Below are 27,537 nucleotides of genomic sequence, written 5' to 3'. Positions count from 1 at the left end.
TCCTTCTTAGGTATATCTTTTCCTGGCCTGCAATAGATGTGTATCTGCAGTAGTAAAGCATTAGAAGGACTAAGATTAAGAGGGTTAACATTTAAACACAGACTAATCATTTGCTCTCATTAATTTTGTTCCTTTTGGAAAAAGCACTCAAGCTTCTTGCTTTTCTTTAAAATAGTGAGCATGTATTAGTGAATAGTTAATATATCCTAAGTGCCATGCTAAAGCTATATAAGCAATATCATCTTTGATATTATGATAACTATAAGAAAAGCACTGGACAATTTACTCAAGCTCTGTAAGCCTCAGTTTATAGAATAAATTGTCCAGTGTCATAGAGTTAGTGAAAGGTAAGTCAGAATCTGAATAAAATTAAGTTTGACTTTAAAATCAAAGCTCATCTACCACCCCTACTTTCACTTGCCAAACCACCCGATCAACCCAGTCAGTCAGCCGACCATCTAACATCTGGCTGGCCAGTCATCCAGCCAACCAACATCTGGCTAGCCGCTAACTAGTCAACCAGCCATCCAGCTAATCAGAATCACTAAGTATTTACCATGGGGCACTTCTCTAAGCACACAGCAGTTAAAGTAATTAGCAGAAAAGGAGATGTTCTCCTTGTCAATTCACTTTTCTCTTTGACAGTTCGTCCTTCATTTCTAAAATAATACTGACATTTCGTATCAGAAGGGTAAGTTTTGGCTGTTTCCTAAAAGGAGACCTATGCCCTTGAGATTTATGCAGAAGTCCACGAGTAGCTAGCAAACTAAGGCAGCAGGCAAAAATAGGAAGAGTCTTTAGTGATAAATACCAAGGAAAAAAACGAGAGTGAGAGAAAAAGAACTGACCTGAGACGAACTAAACATGAGGGAACTCTCCTCTTCTCTTCTTCTGGTTATTATCTATTAATGATTTCAACTCAAATCATTTCTTCAGGGACCCCTTCCTAGGTGTCTCCCAACAAGATCCCTCTCATTTGACCCTAAGAGCACTTGGTATCACTGCTCTGTCACATTTGAAATTTGATATTTGTTTTTATGATCAATCCCTGTTAGACTGCCCTCAGGTAAGCTCCCTGAGGGAAGGCCTGTGCTTAGTTTTGCTTCACATTGTCCCCTTATCCCCAGCATATATTAATAGAATAAAGCTGCCTTCAATAATTGGCAGTCAATCATTCAACATATATTTTTGATCTCTTATTCTGTGCCAAGTATAGCTTTGGGTTAAAAAAAAATGGTAATGTGGGCCGGACGCGGTGGCTCAAGCCTGTAATCCCAGCACTTTGGGAGGCCGAGGCGGGTGGATCACGAGGTCAAGAGATCGAGACCATCCTGGTCAACACGGTGAAACTCCGTCTCTACTAATACAAAAAAAATTAGCTGGGCATGGTGGCGCATGCCTGTAATCCCAGCTACTCAGGAGGCTGAGGCAGGAGAATTGCCTGAACCCAGGAGGCGGAGGTTGCGATGAGCCGAGATCGCGCCATTGCACTCCAGCCTGGGTAACAAGAGCGAAACTCCGTCTCAAAAAAAAAAAAGAAAATGGTAATGTAAACATACACGCGTGCGCACACAAGCACACACACAATCCTGTCAGCCGTAGTTTAATTTATAATCTAGTAAAAACTCTAATGAGTTAATAAAATCTTAAGCCAATAGTTTTTTTTTTTTAAAGCATGGGAAACAACCTGAGAAATCTAGTGATAAATAAATACTTAGGGACAAAGTACAAGTGATACCTGTTGCAAGGTAAGCAAACTTGTGGTCTGAGCTTGGGAAACAGAGCCAGTATCAACTAACAGCTGCTCTCCATTGAAGGGCCCTGGGGCAAGGATTGAAAGGTATTGCAAAAGGGCTACTAGTTTTTGGCCGTAAATGCCACAGACCTGTAGAATATTATATTTAGAATAAGAATCTGAACCCCAAATAAACAAATACTGTTTTCTTTTTACGTCAAGAACTCAGATATTTTTGCAATTGTGTTTAACTGGCATTATACAATACTGCACCTAATTCAATCATTTAAAAATATTTTTTGAAGACTAAGCAGAGTAATTAAGTGGAAAAACATATTTTCATACAATGGTCATAGAGTATACTCGAAAGGAGCTAACATTTTCAAAAAGCAGGTGAACTAGAAATAATATTTTCAAAATTCAACTTTATTTAAAATAAGTTTTTGCAAATGAAATATGCCCGTCTTAAATGTGAGCATGTAGGGGAAGTTCAAAGACTGCATTAAACTTTGGCTGTGTATTTAACTGAACTGGTGGCTGTATCTGAATAAAAATAGACGGCTTTTGAAAATATCCCCTCAGTCTTTTCCAGAGGGGAAAAAAACCCTTTCTATGCCCTTTAAAAAAATGCGGGCTGCCTTTATTTTTTAAAAATGGCATGTCCGTTGAGGAAATGTAAAGCAAGCTGACATTAAGGTAACAGGGATTTTGGCTAACGGTAAAGTTAATGGCTAGGGAATTAGAAAGACAAATTTCATTACTAGCATTTGTATGACTGGTCCCTAGAGAGGTTAAAAAAGTTCAGCAGAGGATTAAGTCATTTAGGAGATGGGCTTCCCAAACAATTAGCAGAATTAATAGATTGAGGGCAAGAGAGTAAAAGAGAAAGTACAGTCATGCATAGCTTAATGACAGGGATACATTATGAGAAATCCATTGTTAGGCGATTTCGTCACTGTAAAATCATGGAAGATACTCACACAATCCTAGATGGTACTGCCTGCTAGACACGTAGGCGGTATGGTACAGCCTATTGCTCCTAGGCTACAAACCTATACAACATGTACTGAATACTGCCGGTAGGTGTAACACAATGGTAAGGATCTGTGTATCTAAACACAGAAAAGATACAGTAAAAACAGGATATTATAATCATACTGGACTACCGCCATATGTGTGGTCCATCCTTGACGAAAACGTAGTTATACAGTGCATAACTGAAATAAAGTCCTCTTCAAGATTGAGTCTATGAGGTCTTCCTCCTAGAAAGCCTGAGAAATCAAATGATTCACAAAGGTAGGAAGACGTATTTTCCTCAATCATTCTAAAAAATGGTATAATGGTATTATCTCCCATTCCCTCTCCTGTGAAGTTCCTTGAGTCCAGCCTCATTCTGTATGTTATTAATAAGTGATACACATATTTTCTCCTCTTTTGAGGAGGAAAACATAGCATTTTGGCAGTGGCCGATGAAGGATATAAAAGTCTTCCCTGGCAAGGGCAGAACAGATGGTCCAGATACCTGCTTCTGAGATGTGTACGATGATATGGGATCATGTAATAAAATATTTTTTCTGCAAGAGTTCTGGGATTAACAAAATTAGGGAAAATGTACCACAAAGTTTTAAAAAACGCAATGTCCATATGCTTGTATACAAGTATTATCTGTATATGCATGCTTATTTCTTTGTAAGTGACATGAAAATTATACACAGGCAGAGAATACCTCATTAAAAAAATTATACAAAGAAAAAAACTACCACTTTCAACAAAAGTTTTCAATATTGAAATCTCACTTTCAATAATCAAACTATGTTTATTGGATTTCCAAAATGCAAATTAAAGAGATAAGTAAAAACATAAACATTCTTAATAAAATGGCCCAAATATGCCAACTGTTGCTTTTGTAATTAATCTCTTCTGTCTTTGGGTTTTTGATTGCACCCAGTATGAAGAGGGAAGGAAAACCACAGGTCCTGCTCAAACTGAGTCTTGTACCTACTCTGAATAGAGAATCTAGGGACTGGAACTGGAAGTCTATCATAAAACAGACTCTTTCTTTTGCCATTCTCAGAAATGCAGAGTAAAGTGATGCTAATGGAAGACTTGGGTGGATTGAAGAACCACCTCAGGTTTGAGTCAGCCTTTTGTTTCAGGTGCTCCTATGAATTCTTTCTAATCCAATCAGACCCAAATCATGCTTTTTTTTTTTTTTTTTTTTTTTTTTTTTGAGACAGAATTGTGCTCCATCACCCAGGCTGGAGTGCAATGGTGTGGATCTTGAGCCTCTGCCTCTTGGGTTCAAGCGATTCTTGTGCCTCTGACTCCTGAGTAGCTGTGACTACAGGCATGCGCCACTGCACCCAGCTAATTTTCCTATTTTTTACAGAAACAGGGTTTCACCATGTTGGTCTTGAACTCCTAACCTTAAGTGATCTGCCTGCCTCAGCCTCCCAAAGTGCTGGGATTATAGGCATGAGCCACTGTGTCAGGCCAAAATCATGCTTCTTACTAAAGCTTGTTATGTATTAGGCCATTGTAATAATTAGGTTTATCCATCTATTTGATATAATCAGGTACGAATATATTTACCAAGGTTATTGGTTTCTTGAATATAATGAAGATAAACTGCGTAATGGAAAACAAATACAGAGTCATGTATTAAAAGAATAAAGTCCTACATAAATTCCAACAAGAATGGTAAACAATAGACTCCAGCCCGAGACACACAAATTAGTGATCTAAATATTTAAGAAACTGAGAAAAATAAGAAACTTTCCTCTTCCTCTGCTCTGTGTTATAAATAGAAATGCAGTGAAAATGATAAAAATAATTTTGGAACATAAGGATGCCAAAACTCAGCATCAAAACTGAATTTATGTTCTTCCTATCTCATTTGATTGGATAATTTTGTGTAATATTTGTGTTTTTCCCTAACAGCTATATTTTATGATCATGTTCATTGTCATCATCACCAAGTAGAAAGATAAGTAAGTGTTCTTAAGTTCTAGGTGAAGGGAGGCCACTGTCAAAGTAAACGGAGTTGGTCCCAGTTGTCTAAAACCTTACACGGTCATGAGTAACTCAAACATTTTCCTCACACACTCTAATACATAATAATGATCCTTCCAGGACTGATTGATATGATAGAAGTCATAGCACAGCCAGTCCAATAAATGTCCATGATGTGGATCACCATTCCACAAATCTAGAAAAATAGATAAAATAATTTGACTATTTTGATAGCTGAGATGACCTCATAGAGTGATGCCACAAATCTGTTTGTGAACACACAATGTGAGGTAGAAACGTCAGGGTTTTTGTTGTTGTTGTTGGAGGTGTTGTAGAGCAGAAAGCAATGACTTGAAAATTAGAAGACACAGCTCTTTGTCCTATTTTTGTCACTAGTTAACTGTGTGACTTTGGCCAAGTCACTTAAACATTGTGGCCCTCTGTCCCCTTATTAATTACATAGGGTATGTAAAGTAATGTCATCTCTAGCTTTACCAGCTTATGATTTTCATCCATGCACAAAAGAATAGGGAGTCGAGGGGCTTTGAGACCTGAGTAATCTAAAAAAAGCAAATCAAGGGCTAATTACCTTACTGAAAACTACATGGATATGACATGCACTTTTGCCTTTCTGTTCCCCTGAAGGCTTTGTACTTACTTCTAGAGCAGCTTCAGGGACAATTTTAGTCCTCACTCTTTAGGAGACAGAAGCATCTCTGCCTGGACTCTCCCTTGGTAGCTGAGACTTGGCAAACTCCTTTTCTTTCTGTTTCTCTTTGTGAAGTTCATGTTTATTTAAAATTTCATTACTTCTTTTATTCCAACATAGTTTAGTATCAATATGCAATGTGTGCAAAAGAAATCAAAGGCACATGGGCCATGTACATGCAAATAATAGGAAAAAATTTTCTCAGGGAGAGAGAAATCTTTCAGAAAAACTTTGCTGAATGTCATTACCAGGCCTCAAATAAAAACAAAGCAAATCAAAACAGATCTGGTTTCCTTGGATTAGCCTCAAAGGCAATATTGTGTATGAAAACCAAAAAAGATTCCTACTTAGTTTATCTGAGCTGTCCATATTTGAACAAGCTACTACTATCTATTGGGAGTTGTGTGTTTTTCAGGATACAGACCCAGTCCTTGTGTCTGAGATGGGATGTCCTAGCAGACAGTGAGACAATATTCCAAGACATCACAGAAGATAGGGCAGGAACACTGCTTGCTGAGTTTGCCTTCCCGTCCTGCAGGGTTTTCATAAGTAGGGTAAGAACCAGGGAATGGCAGCAGAAGTGGCATGCCTAGGGAATGATTCGATCCTTGGCCTTCTGGTGGGGAGAGGAGAGCTGTCTACAGTGCACACTGGTATTCAGGATCAGGAGTCTGTTGTGAATGTGGCTTCCCACCTCAAAGGTCAAGAAGAGGTGACAAGATGGTGGGTCATTAGATGGACAGAATGGAGATGAATCCTTAGCACCCTCTGTGAAGCCTCTTAAAGTGAAGAATCTTAAACTAGCCACAGTCAGCCTTCCATATCCATGGGTTCCCCATTGGCAGATTCAATCAGTAATGGATTAAACATATTTGGGGAAAAAATAATAAAAGATAATAATACAACAAAAATAATACAAATGAACACAGCATAACCACTATTTACATAGCATTTACATTAGGTACTAGAATTAGGTACTATAAGTAAACTAGAGATGATTTGATGTACATGGAAGGATGTGTTATATGCAAGTACTATGCCATTACATATAAGGGACTGTGGATTTTGGTATCCATGGGTAGGAGGGATCCTGGACCAATTCCTCATGAACACTGAAGGATAACTTTATTAGGAAGGACTTAACATGAGAGCTTTGCTTCTAAAGCCAGAAAGGGCCAGCGTTCAGTGTTGAATGGTCAGGAGTTGCTGATTTTACAGCTATGACTGAGGCAGAGACTGGTGACCCGTCTCAATGGTTAGGTCTCTGGACCTCAATACTGTTGAGTAGCTTTGTCTGGTGGAAAACACTTTGACTTGAAATCATTAATCTGGTTACATGCCCTTGAAAACAAAATCACTTTACATTTCTCTCTTCCAAATTCATTCTATCAACTATTCCTTTAACTTCTAAAAACTATAATTCTTGGATCAGGCAATCAGCATTCTCAAATACTTGAGTGAAATTACGGCCAGGTGGCTTCTGCCTCCCAATTCCCATGACTGTGGTTTCCTCTCTGCAGCTTTTCTGGCACATGGGTTCTCAGGGCTGACCTGAGAGGTGTATAGGCTATGTGGTGTAGAAGTCTACACACTGTTGGTATCGATGGCTATTTCCTTAAAGTACTCATCCAGGGGCATGATCAGGGCTGGTGAAGAGAGAGAGGTCTGACATGGTATTTAAAAGTCATCATGACTTTTTTAAATGGCCAGTAAAATATTTTTTCTAGTCATTATGGGGTCTTTCCTTATTTGACAAGTGGGTTATGGTTTGCAACTTCTCCTTCCATGCCATCTTGGAGCTTCTACCAGTGCCCTGCTCTTTTAACAGGTGAGAGTTTGATATAAAAAGTTTGCTTCACCATCCCCTCAGCTTCCTCTCCCAACCTGGGCTGCTTTGTTTTGCCTTGTTTGACCACTGTTCCCATCTTTATGATAAATCTGGCTCCTAACTCCACATGGTCCTATGCACTTTCTACTCTGGGTTGTCCTCTTGCCTTATAACCCTGACCTGCCCAAGACTCTGATTCTACTTTGCACCAAAACCATAGTTAGATATAGACTCTATTGACTTTTATGTGGTCCCAGCTCCTAAAACCCCAACCTTGACCCCCACCTACCTGCCTGGGGGTGTGACATTTATGTCTGATTATGTTCAAGAGTATTCTGGGCTTGATCAGAGATGAGATTCCACTGGGCTGGAATATGACATTAAGAAATTAGCTCCCTAAATGTGCTGTGCATGCTCTGAGTAGAGCTGCATCCTAATCCACATGCTCTTAAGTGTCACAGGGCTTGAATGGGAATGAGGAGTCCATTTACCTCCCTGAGTTCTGTGCAGACAGAGCTTGAAACAATTAGTCACCGGACTAAGGCACATACAGGCCATTTGACAGACCAAGGTCTCCAAAAAAAAAAAAAAAAAAGCAGGAAAGACAAGCATCACGAGTGAAGAGGGTGGCTGCAGAACAGTTAACCTTAAACAGGGGGGCAATGGTCCACATGGTTTATGAGGCTGTGCTCGGTCTCTGCAAATCAGCCTCCTTGTTTCACCTCCCTCAGAGTGTCACTGTGCATTGAGAAGTCAAGGTGTAAGGCAAGGAGAGAATAATTTCAGACAGTGATAAGAACTGGGAAGAAAAGAAACTAACGTAAAATGCTATGATTGCGGGAGAGAGGCTGGGGTAGAGGTGAGGCTGTATTGGAGTATCTCAGGCTCAGGCTCCAGAGCTCTTCTGTGATACCCTCTCTCCAAGTGAGGTCATCCTATCCTGATAGTTTAAATGTCATCTGTATTCTGATGATCCCCACATTGGTGCCCCCAGCCCTGTCTTCTTTCCTGAGCTCCAGACTTACACATCACAATACCTACATGGCATCTCTGCTTCAATATCTAAAAGGCTTCTAAACTTAACATTGTCAAGCCCAAATTCTTGATACTCAAGCCCTTTGGACCTTTTCTTTTTTTTTTCTTTCCTGTTCCAGTAAATGCCATGAGAGTTGACCTAAATGTGTCCTTGATTCCTTTCCTTCTCTCACACGTACGGTAACCACTGAACATATCATCCAAACTGGAACAATTCTGAGAGTAAATTGGGGCATTATCAATAATTAGGCTGTATGGTATTGTGATATATAATAAGGACTATCTATATTTTGGTCTTCATCCCAGTTCCCAGCTAGAACTCCTAAAATCCTTGTAATTTCCTAAGTAATGGGAGTGATGAAGGTGAAATGGCAGTGTTTGTGATTCATAAGAAACCCTTTTCAAGTACACCTGAGTTTATGTTAATGAGGTGACTTTGGAAGACTCCAAAGAAAAAGGTCTGGTTGCAGGGGGAACTAATCTTGTGATTAGAGGATTGGAATTTTCAGACTCCCTCACTCCTACCCATGCCCTCCAGGGAAGGAAGAGGGGCTGAAGGCTGAGTTGATCACCAATGGCCAATAATTTAATCAATCATGCCTACATGATGAAACTTCAATAAAAACCAAAAGGATAGGGTTCAGAGAGCTTTTCCCTAACTCTGGAGTAAAGATGGAAGATCCCATTTTGTTTCAAATTGTGTCAATAGAGCTAAAAGGCCATATGTAGACTAAACTATATGTGAGATATGTAAGAATTAAGCTATTTACTATTGGGCGGGAGGAGGTGAGGAATATAGTTTCCAAGAATTGCTTTATCCATGAAATGTGACTCATTTAACAAGCCTCTAATAACATATCACACATATTTTCTCATTCAATCATCACATCAAGCCTATGGGACTGGCTTTACAATGTGGAGAAGCCTAGGCATAGAAAGGTGAAGTAACTTGTGCAAAGTCACACCACTGGGAATTATCAGAGCAAATATTTGAATCCAGACCCATCTGACTCCAAAGTTGGTATCTTTAGCTATTGCCCTACACCAGATTTAACTTGATATAACTGCTTTAGGAAACATGACACACTGCCAAATCTTCCTCTCCACTTTTAGTTGTAGCCCTTATTCTCCATGTTACCGTCTAAAAGATCTTGCTGGGAGGCATCTGATGTGAAGAACATGTAGCAAATCCTACTTCATGAGAAACTGCATTGAAATGGTCTTCTCCAGGTACACGTGACATGAAAGTGGCCACGATTATGTAAGATGCTGGTGACTTTCTTTTAATTGTGATCTGCACAAAGCCAAGCCAGAGACTGAGGTGCTTATCTGGCTAATTCAAGGTCAGTCTCTCTTTCATATACCCGAATGGTTGGATACTTGGACAATGTACCATAAATGCCTTTCATATTCCATTTCAGGCTGTGAGCCTTCATCTAACCTGAAAGCCACTCTTTCTGAAGGCTAATGCCTTAATAAAAATAAATGGTTTAAGTTAACCTGATGCTTATTATAGCTATGGCCTGCACAGTTATAACTTTGTGTTGAGGAGTGGAATACTTATCATTAGAGGAGAAATATTTTTCTAAGGGAAATTATATGTTATTCCATCCATCAAAGGGCTAAAGTATAGTGTCCATTTGATCAGGAAGGAGTGTTAACTTTTAATATGATCACAATTCATTGAGTGACCCTATGGTAACATCCTAAAATTCAAGGCAAGTTAATAAAATGGGAGGAGAATAAAAACTTAAACCCCACGAACCACTTTCATACTATCACCTTTCAATTTGTTTTTCATATACCTCACAGTATGCACGTGTCTAGATACACGTGCAAGCTAGATCTACCTGTAAAAAGTAGCACAGTGATTAAGTCATTACTCAACTAATTCAAACTTAATATTTTGCCCCATCTCAACTGCTTAATAATTGCTTGAATTATCCACCGGCCCAAAAATATAGGAATACCATTTCTAATATCATTGTCTGATTAACATCTCTCTCCTCTCTCTCTCTCTCTCTCTCTCTCTTTCTCTCTCTCCACAAACACACTAGCCACTTGTGGCTAGTGACTATATATCACACACACACACACACACACACACACAAACACACATGTATACACATAAAAAATCAGCTAATTCCAGTGCTATTTAAAATGCTTAAGTGCAGTATTACCCAAAAAGACTTTATGCAATGATGAAAATGTCCTATATCTGCACTGCCATATATTGGCCACATGCAATATGGCTAGTAACTGAGGAAAAGAATTTTAAATTTTATTTTATTACAATTGATTTAAATAGCCACACATGGCTAGTGACTACCATGTTGGACACCACAGCTCTATATTATAGAAAATGGATAAAAGTTTGCAAATTCTTCTTAGAAGAAAGTATAATCATTATCTAAACATGATAAAAATGTAAACTATGAACATATTTCATATATGAATATACAGGCAAAAAATAAATTATATAATAAATATAACACTAGCAAATATAATCGCACACACATTAGAGGAATAGTATATACTAGAAATTCTGGATGGTTCATAATGGAAATCCATTAATATCATCCATTTATTTTAACAAATCTAAAGAGAAAACTTAGACTAGGCCACTGGAAAGGCATTTGTTAAATCAAAAATCCATTCTTGATTAAAAAACACTTAATAAGATAGGACTAAGTTGACATTTCTGACATTCTATATTTTACAACATGATAAAATATATCTCAACCTGGAACACTACACCAGGAAATAATAAAACAGAGAAATGATAAAAACAATTCCATTAAATTGAGGATGTTCCTATTAAATACAGAAGGAAGAGAAATATGTTCACTGTAACCACGATTACTTTAGTTTATTCTGGAGATTCCACCCAATGAAATTAGATAACAGAAAAAAAGGATGTCTAACATTTGAAAGAGGTAAGTTATCCCCGATTGTGGGCATTATTAATATAGTTCTGAAACACTAATATAAATATCACAAATACTACAGAGTAGTAGTTAAGGGCATGGACTCTGGAGTCCTGCTGCTGGTTCAATTGCTGGCTCTATTAGTAAGCAGCAGTGTGACCTTGGGCAAATTACTTAAACTCTCTGTGCTTACTTCCAACTCTGTAAAATGAGGACAATAAAATTATTTATTATGGGGCTACTATCTTTTAAAGTGAAAGTAGGTAAATATAAAGAGAGAGCAAGAGAGCTCTTAGAACACGCCTGTAGCATATAATAAATGCTATATATTATTATGATTAGGGTGATAATAATGAGGGTATTAATAATATATGAAAATACCCCAATCAATATTTTAAGTTTCAAATATGAAAAAAAGAATTTAAATTAGCAACATAATGATTAAACATCTAGAAATAAACAAGAAAAATCCACAATATTAATAAATACTGAAAAATGCTACTGGCAATTAAAAGAAGAGTTGAATACGAGGAAAACATATTATACTTGAATAGGAAGTCTCAACATCATAAGGTTACAGATTTCCCCTAAATTATCCTACAAGTTTAAAAACTCATATAATGATTCTAAGTTCATACAAAAATAAACATGAAAAGAGTAAAAATAGAGCAATAAAGGAAGACAGCATGAACAGCTAGGAGACATTATAACTCTAGAATTTGAAAAACAATATAGTGCTGGGGTATGAATTGAGAGCTAGAAAAATGGCACAGTTTAGAGTGTACAGAAATAGAAGCAAGTATATATGGGTATTTAATATATGTTAAATCAGGATACTGCATATGGGGGGGAAGATTATTTATTTAATAAATGCCAGTTAAAAAAATGGTAGGCCATCTGAAAAAAAAATAATGTTGGCTCTCTACTTCATTCTTTACACTGAAATAAGTTCTCTACAGATTAAAGATTTAATGACAAAAAATAAATTTAAAAAGTAGAAGGTGAAAACATGAATGCTCTTCAGTAGTCTTGGTACATAGAAAATCTTATTATGAAAATAACAAAACCACTATGAGATCACACCTCACACCTGTTAGGATGGCTTATCATCCAAAAAACAAGAGCTAACAAGTGGTGGTGAGGGTATGGAGAAAAAGGAATCCTAGTACATAGTTGGTGGGAATGTGGATGGTTGCAGCCATTATGGAAAATGGTATGGAAGTTCCTTAAGAAATAAAAAACAGAACTACATTTATGATTTGCCAATCCCTCTTCTGAGTATATACTCAAAGGAGATAAAATCACCACCTTGGAAAGATAGCCGCACTCCCATGTTAATTGTGGCATTATTCACAATAACCAAGATAGGGAAGGAACCTAAGTGTCCCTGTGTCCATAAAGAAAATGTATACATACACATATACAATGGATTATTATTATTTACCCTCAAAAAAGGAGATCCTGATATTTGCCACAACATGGATGGGCCTGGAGGACATCATGTTAAGTGAAATAAGTCAGACACAGAAAGAAAAATACTAAGTGGTCTCACCTATACATGGAATCTAATTTTTAAGAAAGGTCAAATATCCAGAGATAGAGATGAAACCAGTGGTTACTGGGATTGGGGAGCAGAGCAAAAATAGGGGAGATGTAGGTCAAGGGATACAAAGTAGCAGAATGTGGGATGAGCAAGTCTAGAGATCTAATGCACAATGACTACTGCCAAAAAATTGTATTATATTAGAAATTTCTTCTAAATAAGTAGATTTTACCTGCTCTTGTCACCAAAATCTATGTGAGACAATAGATATGTCAACTTGCTTTACCATTTTACTGTCTATATGACTCCCAAAACCTTGTGTTGTAAACTTCAACTATATATAACATTTTTTTAAAAAAAAGATTAATACACCAGGTGCAGTGGGTCATGCCTGTAATCCCAGCACTTTGAGAGGCCTAGGTAGGCAGATCACTTGAGATCAGGAGTTCGAGACCAACCTGGCAAACATAGTGAAACATTGTCTTTACTGAAAATACAAAAATTAGCCAGGTGTGGTGGCACACGCCTGTAATCTTAGCTACTCAGGGGGCCGAGGCATGAGAATCTCTTGAACCCAGAGGCTAAGGTTGCAGAGGGCTGAGATTGTGCCACTGGACTCCAGCCTGGGCGACACAGTGAGTGAGATTCCATCTCAAGAAAAAAGATAGTAAATGTAGCTCTATAAAAACCAAAAATTTCTGTATGGCAAGAAGCACCACAGACAAAACCAAAGATAATGTCAAGCTGGGGGTGGGGGTGGGGAGTTGAATTCTATCCTACAAAAAAGGGTTAATTTCCTTGACTAATGAAGAGTTTATACACATTAATAAGAAAATGACTGACAACTCAATGGAAAAGAAGTCAAATAATAAAAGTAGATACTTCACCAAAAATATTCACTTTTTCTATTGTACTTGAACAACGTTACTTGTAATAAGAAAAATGTGGTACCATTTTTAACTTAACAAATTACTAACGACAAAAAAGCTGTAACATTCTTTTGGTAAGGATATGGGGAAACAGTAATTTTCATATACAGTTGATTAAAGTGTAAATTGGTTCAATATTTTTTGGCAGACAATGTGGCAGTATCTATCATAGTTTAAAATGTATATGCCATTGCCCTAGCAACTAAACTTCCAGGATTTACTTTGTAGATACACTTACAAATGTACTAAGTGTCACGTGTACATGTTTTCTTAAGAAGAAAAAACATGTCCATCAATAGGTGCTGGTTAAATAGATGTGACACATACAGACAATGAAATGCTATGCAGTCATTAGAAATGAGAAGGAAGCTGGGCTTATATGTCGATGTGAATTAATCTGCAAGATGAAGTGAGAGAGAAGGGTACAGAGTTAAGTGTGCTATCAGTTGTTGTTGTTGGTTTTTTTTTAAATATATGGGCATATGTATTTATAAGTGCATAGAATACCCTGGAAGATATTCTGGGGAGAGGAACTGGGTAGCTGAGAGACACACATGGGAAGGCAATTACTTTTCATTATATCCCATGTGATACTTTTTGCATATTCTACCATGTGTATATCTGGTATGTTTAATGGCTATTTAAAATAGCTTTTAGTTTTTAATCTCCCTTTTTTTTCTGTTCTGTTCACAAGGAGGAAATCTTGGCTCTTTCAAATTATATTCATACTATTAGCACTTTCTTTTGTTCCCCTCATTATGTGCATAAATAAATGTCAAAAACATAAGCAATGGGAATGTAGGACAAATCACCTCCATTTTACACAACAATATAGTAAAACATCGAAATAGGTATATTTGGAAAATATCTGAAAAATGACACAGCAAACGTTAACAGTGCTTATCTTGAGTGGGGGTATTTTGGTTTTGAGCTTGGTATTTTCTGTCATGTTCAAAGTTGTTTATACGATAGTATATAACATATTTGTAATGATTTTTTAAAGTTTTTTTTTTAACTATTTGCTACTCACCTGGTTTCTATCCCTGGCATTTGCATATCGAAACCTCTGGATGTAATAAAAGACGAGCCATGCGAGGGAAATGATCATCAGGACAATGAAGGAGATGGAGACAAACACAACCGAAGTGCGGCTCACATATTTCTGCAAGTTCCGGGTTCCGATGGTGATGTACATCGTCACAGTGATGTTTCTTTCCAGCAGGCTTACTATCTCCTTCCCTTTTGGCTCAGGAATCATTATGGCCACTATGTCTTCTACACCTGTGGTGAGAGGGGCAGGAAGGGGCAATAAAGGTTAGGGGATAAGATGGGGAGGATCCCAGTGAGATGTGTGGTCACAGTAACACGCAACCAAATAAGGACACTACCTTTGAGAATTCTGTACCAGGCTATGAAGACCTAATAGTTAGAAACCAAGTTAAATTTTCTCTTTCTTCAGCAACCTAGCTTTCTTCTGCTGCTGTTTTATATGTGAAAAAAAGAACCTAAAATACATTCATGATTTTAGTACCAGTGAAGTCATGATCAGGCTATGCTCTTTTCAACTCTCCAAACCATTGACCCCAGGTCTGGTAATGGTGGACCCTTCCCAACCAGCCCTGTTTACAGTTCTATGTTGCATTCCACAGATCCCCTGAGGAAGGGAATGGGACTTTGCATTCCATGACAAAAGGATAAAATGTCCAGTATTATGTCACCTGAGAGCTCTGTTTCCCCCATATAGACACTATGAATATTCAACTATAGATCTCTGTATATTATTTCCAAGCAATTTTCTCCTATATTGAGTACTCAAGCAATCAAAAAGGAACATTTCTTAAAGAGCTCTAATACGATTTGCCAACATGAAATTATGGTGCCGGAACTATTTTCTGCTTATTTTACCTAATTCAATGGAAACAGCATGTTTCCAATGAACCATGTACCAAGCAAAGGGAAGTGTGGTGCAATGTTTCCACTGAACCACAAACCACATACCAAGCAAAGAGAAGATGAAAGCAGTACAGATAATTCCAGGATTGTTGCGCTTCCACTCTTAAATACTCCCACCACAACTGCCCCAGTTATTGGACAGCTTGGAGCAAAAGTGGCATTTTTGGGGGGCCACTTACGTATATATGGGTCATTGCCCTTACACATCATGACACTGTGTGAAGCGAAGCCTGTTGGTGAGGAGTTCTGGAGCCCCTAAGGAGTTCTTCAGTAATATCATACCAGATTCAAATGAACTAACCCAGCATGTCATTATGGCTGATATACAGAGGAAAATATTAATTTCATTAGGGTATGTTCAGGAATCACCTCAATTCAAATCCATGGAGAAAGATGCAAGATGATTAGGGGACAGAGATTCATTTTTTTGGGGGGGATGGGATCTTGGGGTTATTTATGAAGCTTTGGATGTCCAGAAATGCACGAGCTTTACATTTTATTTTTTTGACATGCTTTCTTGCTCTGTTGCCTCGCATCCACATGGAAATATCCCATTACCTGGAGTGACTACAAATTAAAGGGAAGAAATTTGCAACTGGGATGTTGTCAATTCAGAGCAAAATTAAACTCCACTATAGCTCCTTAACACTGGCTGTATTCACATGTTGAAGTCAGTTAGATGGAACTACCAGATTACATTTGCTCAGGCTGTTGAAAGTGTCTTAGAATGTTACTTAGGGCTTTCCTTTGACCTTGATCACTATGCAGGTTTTCAATCTTAAATTCCTTGATGACATTTCACTTAGGCTGAACAAATACTTTAAAATTACATACTAAAGTATCTGTGTATGCTACATCAATTATATTTTTAAAAATTTCTAAAATGTTTGCAAATCCAATTGTAAAATCATAAAGCCAGAGAGTGGGTTTGGCTGTTATTTCTGGGAATAATTGACACTGGCGGCTCGATTTTCAACTCTGAAGAATTTACTGGCAATTCTGATGCGCCTTTTCATTTTTACTTTGGTTAATGGCTGCAAGTGGTTTGAGGTTGTGTGGGGGATTAAGGCTGCTGGCAGGTTTTGTCTCTAAAGAAACATGATCTTCTTTGTATACTGAACTAATCTGGCCTAGTGGGTTCATCATGGTGCTGCAGCTATTTAGAGTTACTGAAGTAATGGCAGAATCATAATTTTTCATTTCATTTATTGCCTTATTTACGTTCTTGTGGAATGTTTAATTAAAGTTCTAGAAGTACATTTTTTTTCCCAGGACGGGATCTTGGGGTTATTTATGAGGTTTTGTATGTTCAGAAACGCACAAGTTTTATATATGTATTAAAGGGAAGAAATTAAATATATATTAAATTAAAGGGAAGAAACTTAATATATATTTAATTTAATATACATTAAATTAAAGGGAATAAACTTGAGACTGCATCTCAAATACACATATATATATGTGTGTATTTGAGATGCAGTCTTGCTTTGTTGCCCAGGCTGGAGTGCAGTGGCATGATCTTGACTCATTGCAACCTCTGTCTCCCAGATTCAAACAATTCTTGTGCCTCCGCCTCCCAAGTAGCTGGGACCATAGGTACGCACCATCATGCCTGGCTAATTTTTGTATTTTTAGTAGAGACAGAGTTTCACCATATTTATGGCCAGGCTGGTCTCGAACTCCTGACCTCAAGTGATCCAATTGCCTTGGCCTCCCCAAGTGCTGGGATTATAGGCGTGAGCCACCACGCCCAGCCTTACACATTTTTTTAGTAGTCAGATTTCACTAATATATTCCTTTATGGCTTCCAGTTCTGATACTCTGTTTAGAAACCTCTTTTCCACCCAAGATTATAGAAATACTCATCTAAAATAGCTTCTCAAAACCTTATAGCTTTACTTTTTACATGTAAATCTTGAACAATCTATGATTTAATAACAATATTTATTGAACTCTTACGATGTGATAAGCAGAAAGAAGGATGATTAGGATGCAGTTTTTTCCCCCTAAATTGTCAGATATGTTTGGGTCAATTTTGCACTTTTTTGCTCTTGTTGTGAGGTTGACCTATCTTTTGCTGAACCTGTACCAGGCTGTTTTAGTTGTATAACTTTTAACATATGTACTATCTGGTAGCCTAACTTTTCCTTCACTATTTCCGCCCTACAATACTCCTATTATTTACTTATACTTAGAAAACTGGAGTCTAACAGAGTTGGCTTCTGGAACTGGGCAGCTTGCTTTAAACCCCAGTTCAGCATTTTAAAAATAGGAGATCCAAATTTTGGATCTCCACAAAGCTTTAAACTACTTATCATCCATTTTCAGGGACCTGAGAAAACATTTCTCTTCCTGTAAGGTAAAGTATAATTAACTATTTTAAAGCATTTATTTTAAACTTCAGTGCTTACGCTGCTTGTATGTGTTGTCCGTGCCACTGCTGTACCCTCATGACATACAACATCCACTCAGAAAGACAAACAGTGCAAATGGCAGTGCAAAGGGCCTGGTTCATCTGGACTTCAACCTTATTCATTTTCAATATTCATAATACATTTCTAGAGTTCATCAGGTAAAAACAGATGGAATTCTGGGAGATTTATCTGGTGTGCTTTAGTCAATTGTGCATGGTAAAAAGCGATACTAGGGATATGTATTTATCCTAATAGAAATAGTCACTAAGAATTTAGGTATCAAGAGTGTCCAAAAAATGATACATAGCAAAGTGGATTTAGATGAATTATCGTATTCTGATCAATGCACAAAATCCAAGGCAAAATGCTCCTCCAGGATCTAAACTGTTCACCTGAGGCATGTGCACTGATATGAGTATCAAATTCCCTGATCTTTGTTTCATTTTGGAATGTGCAGCTACAGTGTCAGTGGGTGTGTGTGAGGTGGGGAAGAAGAGAAATGGGTGGGGTTAGGGGGAGTGGTGCAAGCCCAGCACAATGATCTGAGTTCAATGCTGCCTGAAGTAGCTACGACATATCTATGACATTCCAAGACTCAAGGAAGAGAAGTTAACAAATAGCTATTTGGTGTGGGAAAACCCACAAAGAGGTCCTGCTATTTGGGGAATTCTATTTACTACGACACAAAGTGCCTCTTTTTGCAAAATTATATCAGCCTAGTATCTATTTTCCTCCCAAAGGCACTTTATACTTGTGAGTGGTGAGAGGTTGCTATCGTGTAATTATTGTGTGCTCTGGAAAAGCTCTACAGTCCAGGGAGAAAACATGTGACCAAGACACACATGACCGGGCTGCCAGACAACAGCAGGAGCATCTGTATTTTTAGTTCTTCCTTTTCCCATGAGAGTGTTCTACTGCCAGGATCTAATTTAGTAAATGCAGATAAATAAGGAATCAAAACAGAAGTTCACAAAGCCAAAGAATGTTTAATAACTAGGAAAGCCTTTCCTTGTAAACTCAAGCCAGGTTGTTTAGACACTGTATTAACAAAATATCTAGAATACCATTTCACAAAGCCTGGAGTTCCATTCTTCCCTGGGACCCTGGAGGGTGATGGCATCTCTCCCTGAGTTCATTTGATCAAAAGTCTTTTATCAACTTCCTGTATTCTTTTCTCTCCACTAATCTTTACTTCAATGTCAGTCTTACTGTTGGCCTTCTAGAATTTAGGTGACAATAAAAACCCTTATATTGTCCTATTTGTAGATATTTTCTATTTGTACACTTAATATCTACTTTTTCAAAAATATAGTCCTTTCTTGACAATCATCTATCCTCAAGAGAGATAGGTATGAAATTATTTTAAAAACTGCAAACTACCACATAAATGTAAAGTGTTATTACCACTTTCTGCATCAAGTATATTTTTAAAAATATAGATGCAAAAATCCTAGATATGGCACTCACAAACAGAATCCAAGGATACAGTAAAAAAAAAATCTTCATGACCAAGTTGGATTTATCCTAGGAATGTGAAGATGATTGAATATTAGAAAATATATTAATACCTTTTAGTACATTAACAAATTAAAGGAATAAGGCATATAATTATCTTGCATAGCTAGTTGTCCTCCAGTATTTGGCCTTTCTTCCCTCTACAGTATTAATGTTTTAGCTAGGCATAGGCTGTCCAGTAAAAAGGCTCCCCTGCAGCTGGATGTGGCTATGTGATTAGTATATGGTCATCGAGGTATGAACATAGATGATGCTTGTCTCTCCAGAAACTTATCCACAAAAGGACCGAGTATGTGCTCTCCAGGTCCCTTCTCTCCCTTCCTTTTGACTTCAGATGGAGAGAGATGAGTGGCCAGCTTTGTAGAGAAGGAACCCATCTGTTGAGGAGTGAACTCATTCCTGATTCTTTTTATGAGTAACAAAAGGAAATTTGTTTAATGTGATAGTGAGTATCATTGAGAAATACTTCATTAAATGGGGGAAAAGCATTAGAAGTTTTTCAGTTAAAATCGTGTATAAGACAGGATGAGCCAACATTGTAAGGAGAAGTTAATACTTGGTGCAAAGAGACAAAGAAATTGGACAGCTAAGTCTTGGAAAGAAAGAATATTCACTATCATTATTTGGGGTATCACATGACCATGTATGAAAGCCAATGTAGTTCAGTTATTGAAATTGGAAGACCATTCAGGCCTCTTCTCAGAAGTTACAGAGGGGAATACATATTGACAAATGCAGACTGTACCTCCCTACCATCTCTACTGCCTGATACAAACAGGAAAAAAAAGTGATGAGAATATTTAAATATATACAATTTAATTTTGTCAATTATATGTCAATAGAGCTAGAAAAAAGTGAAAAAACTGGAAAGAAATCAATTATTCAATAGCATTAAAATACATAATTGATAATTCTTAGTAAAATTATTGATAACTGATAATGATGACTACCAACGTAACATGGTAAAAATGCCTATAATGTCCTTTTTCACTACAGAGTGAAAAAGTCCCTACCATAGGTTTATATGGGTACAAACATGAGCTGGACTAAAAAGGAAAGTAGAGAAATAAAAACAACTTATTAAAAGAAAAATTAGAAGATATTTCATTAAAACACAAGATTCAAAATTAACATACAAAAATGAAGAGCTTCCAATATACCAGTAATTCTTAACCAGAAAATGTAATGAAAAAAGTGATCTATACATAACAGCAGCAGACATCATAAAACATCTAAGAATAAACTTAACAAACATTGGCCCTAGGTGAAGAAAATCAAATAAAAAAGTTTCTCTGAAAGACATAAAAAATGTCTAAAGAAGCTGATTTTGTTTTTAACCCAACGGCTATTTACATAAGTAGTAAACGTGTGATTTAAAAAATTATCCATTTGTAATAATAATTATTTTTATTGTTACACTACGGTCAAGGAAGATAGCCTTTTGAAATTGGTTCTTAATTACCATTTTTTTGGGGGGTAAGTGTTCTATCTATACTCAAAAAATATTACATTTTCTCTCTTGGGTATATAAATCTCATCAATTAAGCTTATTAATTGTATTTGTATAATTTTTGCTTAATTTTGTCTGATCAGTTGTGTGATGGGGGTATGTTAAAATGTCTAATACAACTGTTGATAGATCTGTTTCTCTCTGAAGTTCTGTTAGTTGTTGCTCAATATATTTTGAGCTTGTATAGTTAACTACAGATGAATTTATTATGGTTATATCTGCTCACATTATTGTTGTTGTTAAGAGGTCTGATACTGTGATTCTTGTTGTTTGAAAATGATCTGGCCAGGCGCGGTGGCTCATGCCTGTAATCCCAGAACTTTGGGAGGCCAAGGCAGGTGGATAACCTAAGGTCTGGAGTTTGAGACCAGCTAATCAACATGGTGAAACCCCATCTGTACTAAAAATACAAAAAAAGAAAAAAAAATAGTTGGGCGTGGTGGTGCATCCCTGTAATCCCAGCTACTTGAGAAACTGAGGTAGGAGAATTGCTTCAACCTGAAAGGTGGAGGTTGCAGTGAGCTGAGATTGTGCCACTGCACTCCAACCTGGGAAAAAAAGAGTGAAAAACTGTCTCAAAAAAAAAAATCTATTCTTCCTTCTGTAACCTGTTGGAACTATATTGTACCATACTCTGACATTCTTAAATGTCACAATGCCTACTTATGAGATAACTCAGTTATTTTTGTGATACATGTACATTTTCAGTCTGAGGTACTTCATTTTATCTTTAATTCTGAAACAAACATTTTGCTTCACATTTCATTAAAGTATTTCCCCCTAGATTTTTTTTTCTCTCCTGTGATTCCTATTATCCTGTTGAGGTAGCACTTCCTCTTCTTCCTCTATTTCTTATACCCTTCCCATTTGGGGGGAAAAAAAAACCCCGTATTCTGAAATAATTATAGACTAATAAGAAGTGGTAAAACAGCTAGCTGTGGTGGCTCACGCCTGTAATCCCAGCACTTTGGGAGGCCGAGGCAGGCAGATCACCTGAGGTTGGGAGTTCAAGACCAGCCTGACCAACATGGTGAAATTCTGTTTCTACTAAAAATACAAAAATTAGCCAGGCATGGTGGCGCATGCCTGTAATCCCAGCTACTTGGGAGGCTGAGGCAGGAGAATCGCTTGAACCGGTGAGGCTGAAGTTTCAGTGAGCTGAGATTGCACCACTGCACTCCAACCTGGGTGACAAAGTGAGACTCTGTCTCAAAAACTGAAGAGGTAAAAACAGTACACAGAGGTCTTACGAGCCAGTCTCTCAGCTTCTTCTGATTGTGTCATCTTATATAATTATAGTGCATTATCAAAACAGAAAATTGGCACAATATAATTAACTAAATTAGGGAATTTATTTGGACTTCACCAGTTTTTGTATATATAAAATTTTAAAATGTTTTTGTGTTTAATTCTATGAAATTTTATCACATATATAGAATCATATAACCACTAACACAATTAAGACATTGACATATTCCACCACCAAGAAGAAATTCCCTCACTCTCTGCTTTCCCTTCCCTAAGCTTTCTATATTCTCTATATTAATTTTTTCAGTTCTGGAATGTTATATAAATGGAATCATATGGTATATGACCCTCTAGATTGGCTTTTTCTCACTCAGCATAATGTCCTTAGCATCCATCCAAGCATGTATTGGTAATTCATTCCTTTTGATTTCTGAGTATATTCCATGGTAGAGAATGTGGTACACATTATTAATTATTCACCAATTGATGGATGTATGGATTATTACCAGTTTTTGGATATTACAAATAAAGCTGCTATGAACATTAGTATTCAAGTTTTTGGATGAATATAAATTTTTATATTTCTGGGATAAATGCAAAGGAGTATAACTGCTAGCTTGTATGGTAGTTGAATGTTTGTTTTTCTAAGAAACTGACAAACTGTTTTCCAGAGTGGCTGTACCATTTTACATTCCCACCAGCAATGTATGAATGATCCAATTTCTCAGCATCCTGTTCCACACTTGGTGTTATCACTATTTTATTTTAGCCATCCTGAGAGGTGTACAGTGGTATTGCATTATATCTTTACAATATGTCTTTATTCATTCTGGCTGACTTATGAAGTAATTTTTCAAGGTGACCTTCCAGCTCATAAAGTTGTCTTTAATTGTATCCATTTATATTTTATCCCATTTTTTGGTGCTCTTTGTTTAAACTACAGTTGACCCTTGATCAACATGGGCTTGAACTGTGTGGGTCCACTAATACATGGATTTTTTTCAATGCATATAATTGGCTCTAAATGTGGACAGAAAATGCAGCATTTGAGGCTGGGCATGGGGACTCAAATCTGTACAATGTCCCTCCACTATAATGACCTAATCCAATCAGCATTATTCCTTCACCTATCACAGTCACTACTGATCACGTAGGGGCAGGGCACATAAGAATTTTATTTGAGTTATAAGGAAAGCAAAGGCCTTCTTATGGTCTTACACAGGAGCATCTGTGAGGCTATGTTGTGAGAGTCATTTTCAATCCATGAGGGGAAAAGACTAAGAATAGAGCTGGCAGTGAAGGAGGAGAGCCATAAATAACATGATGACATGATTTGAGCCTTGATCAAGCCACATCTGAAGTCAGTCTACCTTTGGGTTTTGCAGTTATTTTGCTAAAAGTAGTTTGGTTTGAGTTTTCTGCCCTTTGCGTCAATATTGTATAAGGAGGTAGTGATACATACACAACACACACACACACACACACACACACACACACACGCACGCACACAAGTGAATCTAGGTCTTCTGAATTCCCAACCACAGTCACTGAACCTCTCAATATACTCCCATGCAATTTCTTAGGTGGTCTATAATTTTACTTTAATCAACTTATTTGAATTTACATTCAAATTTGCTGTTAGTGTTTTCATATATTTCAGAAAAGAATATTTATATTACGCTAAATTATTGCTATCTGTCTTGCATACACAATTCCAAAGTCATCCTAGACCATGAATAAGCAGTCATTCTATATGGCTCCAAGGTATGTTCTATTAGCTTTTCTACCCTAGGGAGAAGTTAGTACTATCCTGAAATATATATCTTTCCTGAAATTCATGGTATTATTGTACTTGTTGAAAATGGGAAGTCTGTTGTCTGGAAGATAGTCTTCGTCTGAACAATAAAAATGTTCCCAAGGGACAAAAACTTAAATTCATAGTAGGACTAATTTAGGAGTTGGAAAATTTATCATTCAGGAATCAAACTGATAACTTGTAAAGCCAACCAATTGACTTGATTTCTCCAGAAGACCTCTAAACTCAAAATATAAAGGCTCATCTAAGTCGCTGAATGAACACTGGTTAATCTGTGCTCCCCCAATACTCTGCTGCCAACCTGAAATATGTCAAATGCTGATGTTCCTAAAGTGCACTGTAATTACACAACAGAGCCTCTTGGTGCAGATTTGTCATTACAGTTACAGTTAACTGTTACGGGATTTAAAAATATTTTTAAAGGAGACGCTAACAATAGCCAATTTTATTTTCTTTAGAATGGATCTAGTAACAATTAAGACTCATATATAAAATATTTTAAATATTGACTGATGCTAATTCCTCAGTTATACTGGAGGTGATCAGTGACTAATACTATTTTGAAAGTTTGCATACATTCCTATTCTACAACTGCATAGAATTATTTATGAATTTTTAGTAACTCTAGGGTGAGTGATGAATATAGAATAAGAATTATTGAATGTTGAATGTTGACTTATTACATTATTGAGTGATGAATATAGAATTATTTATGAAATTTGTGATAACTGTATGGGGAGTGATGAATATAGAATAAGGCATTGTATTTAGACACTGACCTGTGGTATTTTCTTAGAAAATATTCAGTAAATCAGTCTTAAAATTACTGCTAGTTCTGTGAGCATTTCAAATGGTTAAAAATGATACGATAGAGTCCAGGCTGAAATGGAACAAACAACAGAATACTAAATTGATTTTATAATAATTCTATTTTCATTAAAGCTGGTTTCTATTAGAGCAAATAATAACGCTTAAATAACTTTCTGCTTATACATAAAATATTTTAAATTCTAATTTTTGCTTCAACAAAAAACAATATATAGTCATTCTTTGGTGTATGCAAGGAATTGCTTCCAAGACCCTCACATATACCAAAATCTGTCCATACTCAGTAGGCCTACGTTGGCCCTGAGGAACCTGTGTATACAAAAACTTGGCTGTCTGTATATGTAGGTTTCACATCTCAGGAATATTCTATTTTCAATCTGTATTTGGTTGGAAAAAATCTGCATATAAACAGATCAAACCTTGGTTGTTCAAGGTTCCACTAGACATGTAAGTCTGATTAAGGAGCAGACTAATGGAATCACAGGATAGGAGACTATGAGAGACCAGAATTTCCTAGCATTTTAATCTTAATAATATCATAAGTGAAATTAAATAGCAGAATCATTTACCATAACTTCTAGCTGGGTCACTTTGGAAGATTTATTAAACCTTGAAGCTTCAGGTTCATTATTTCCACAACCCTCATATGAAATGTACCAAATCAAAAGGGCTGAGTAAAGATTAAATGATAGAATGCACACAAAGAAACCTAGAACACAGATTGTATTTAGTAAATATTAACAGTTATTATTACTATCAAATAAATACTTAGAGAATTCTAGATAGTATGAAACCTGCATTTAGACCAAAAGAGGTAGAGTGGGAAGGAGCACACTAACCTTGGTTTCCACTGGGGCCCAGGGACAAAGATGAGCTTATAACAACTGAGAGCATCTAAATATTGTAGGGACCTCTGAAAACAACTGGAGACCATGAAGCCCAAGCTGGGAAAGTTGCCATTTCTGCAACATTAAAAGATAAACTTTCTGCCCATTTTGATCAATGAAACGAAACTCTAAGGCAGATGAATGCAAAACCAATCTTCAAAGTAAAAAATGAATAACTGGGTTGGCAATTAATGGTTCAATTCATACGATTCCCTTAAGGTAGTGAAAAATAAAAATTGTGTAATTTTTAGTCCGAAAGTCACATAATAAAGGAAAACATGCATTTGTGTTTTATTTTGCTTTGAACTACTGGGAAAAATCACAATGAATCCCCTTTAGGTTATTTCCTTTTTTCTTTTTTTTGACAGAGTCTCACTCTATCACCCAGGCTGGAGTGCAGTGGCACGATCTTGGGTCACTAATTTTTATATTTTTAGTGAAGACTATAATTTTTTTATTATTTTTATTTATTTTTTATTTTTATTGCATTTTAGGTTTTGGGGTACATGTGAAGAACATGCAAGATTGTTGCATAGGTGCATATGTGGCAGTGTGATTTGCTGCCTTCCTCCCCTTCACCTATATCTGGCATTTCTCCCCATGTTCTCTCTCCCCAGCTCCCCACCCCCCACTGTCCCTCCCCTATTTCCCCCCAACAGACCCCAGTGTGAGCTAATTTTTATATTTTTAGTGGAGACTAGGTTTCACCATGTTGGCCAGGCTGGTCTCAAATTCCTGACCTCAGGTGATCTGCCCACCTTGGTCTCCCAAAGTGCTGGGATTATAGACATGAGCTACCATACCCAACCCCCTTTAGGCTATTTAAAATATTTAAATTTAAAAATAACATGGCAAGAAGACAGAATTACAATTTAAAAACAATCACAGTATTATGGATCTAATGAACTTCTAGATAGTTATGATATGCTATAGTTTACCATTGGAATAGAAAATATAGCTGAAATACCTTGATATGGTTTGGCTGTATCCGCACCCAAATCTCATCTTGAATTGTAGTTTCCATAATCCCCACGTGTGGTGGGAGGAACTAGGTGGGAAGTAATTAAATCATGGGGGCAGTTTCCCCGATACTATTCTCATGACAGTAAGTTCTCATGAGATCTGATTGTTTTAAAGGGGCCTCCCCCTTCACTTGGCTCTCGTTCTTCTCCTTCCTGCTGCCATATGAAGAAGAACGTGTTTGCTTCCCTTTCTGCATGACTGTAAGTTTCCTGAGGCCTCCCTAGCCCTACAGAACTGACTCAATTAAACCTTTCCTTTATAAATTACCCAGTCTCAGGCAGTTCTTTATAGAATGTGAGAACAGACTAATACATACCTCATCTCAAATTTTTTGGTTATTTGCTTGGCAGAAGTTATTTGGAAATTCCCAATTTACTGTATAATTACCAAATGTCTCATTACTTTTACTTGCTTAATAATTTCTGTGTCTAAGTATCCAACAACTTGTCTTCATCAGTCTTTGAAAGTAGAAGTGAAAGCTCCCTTTATTAAAGGCTCAGATTGGAAAATCCCTTTTTTAAGGCCAATTAAAGTTTACTATTTGGTTTCTAGAAGCTGGAAATCCCCATACAGTTTTCCCTATGGTAAGATGATGCGTACTATAAATTCAACAAATTTTAAGGTT

The 27,537-nt window shown here is 36.9% G+C and overlaps 1 protein-coding gene across 1 annotated transcript in view; it reads right to left on the bottom strand.

Annotated features, from left to right (window-relative positions):
• RNF150 (ring finger protein 150) overlaps window positions 1-27,537 on the bottom strand; it is a 276,996-nt gene that overhangs the window by 82,208 nt on the left and 167,251 nt on the right. Inside the window, exon 2 of the mRNA XM_012443224.3 lies at window positions 14,749-14,999. Within this exon, the coding sequence (XP_012298647.2) occupies window positions 14,749-14,999 (251 nt within the window). The remainder of the gene's footprint in view (window positions 1-14,748; window positions 15,000-27,537) is intronic.

This window comes from Aotus nancymaae, unplaced genomic scaffold (genome assembly GCF_030222135.1).
Source record: "Aotus nancymaae isolate 86718 unplaced genomic scaffold, 86718_ANA_hifiasm-v0.15.2.pri h1tg000033l, whole genome shotgun sequence".
NCBI classification, from domain to species: Eukaryota; Metazoa; Chordata; class Mammalia; order Primates; family Aotidae; genus Aotus; species Aotus nancymaae.
The sequence above is the reverse complement of the archived record's forward strand: the minus strand, read 5'-3'. Positions and strand labels throughout refer to the sequence as shown.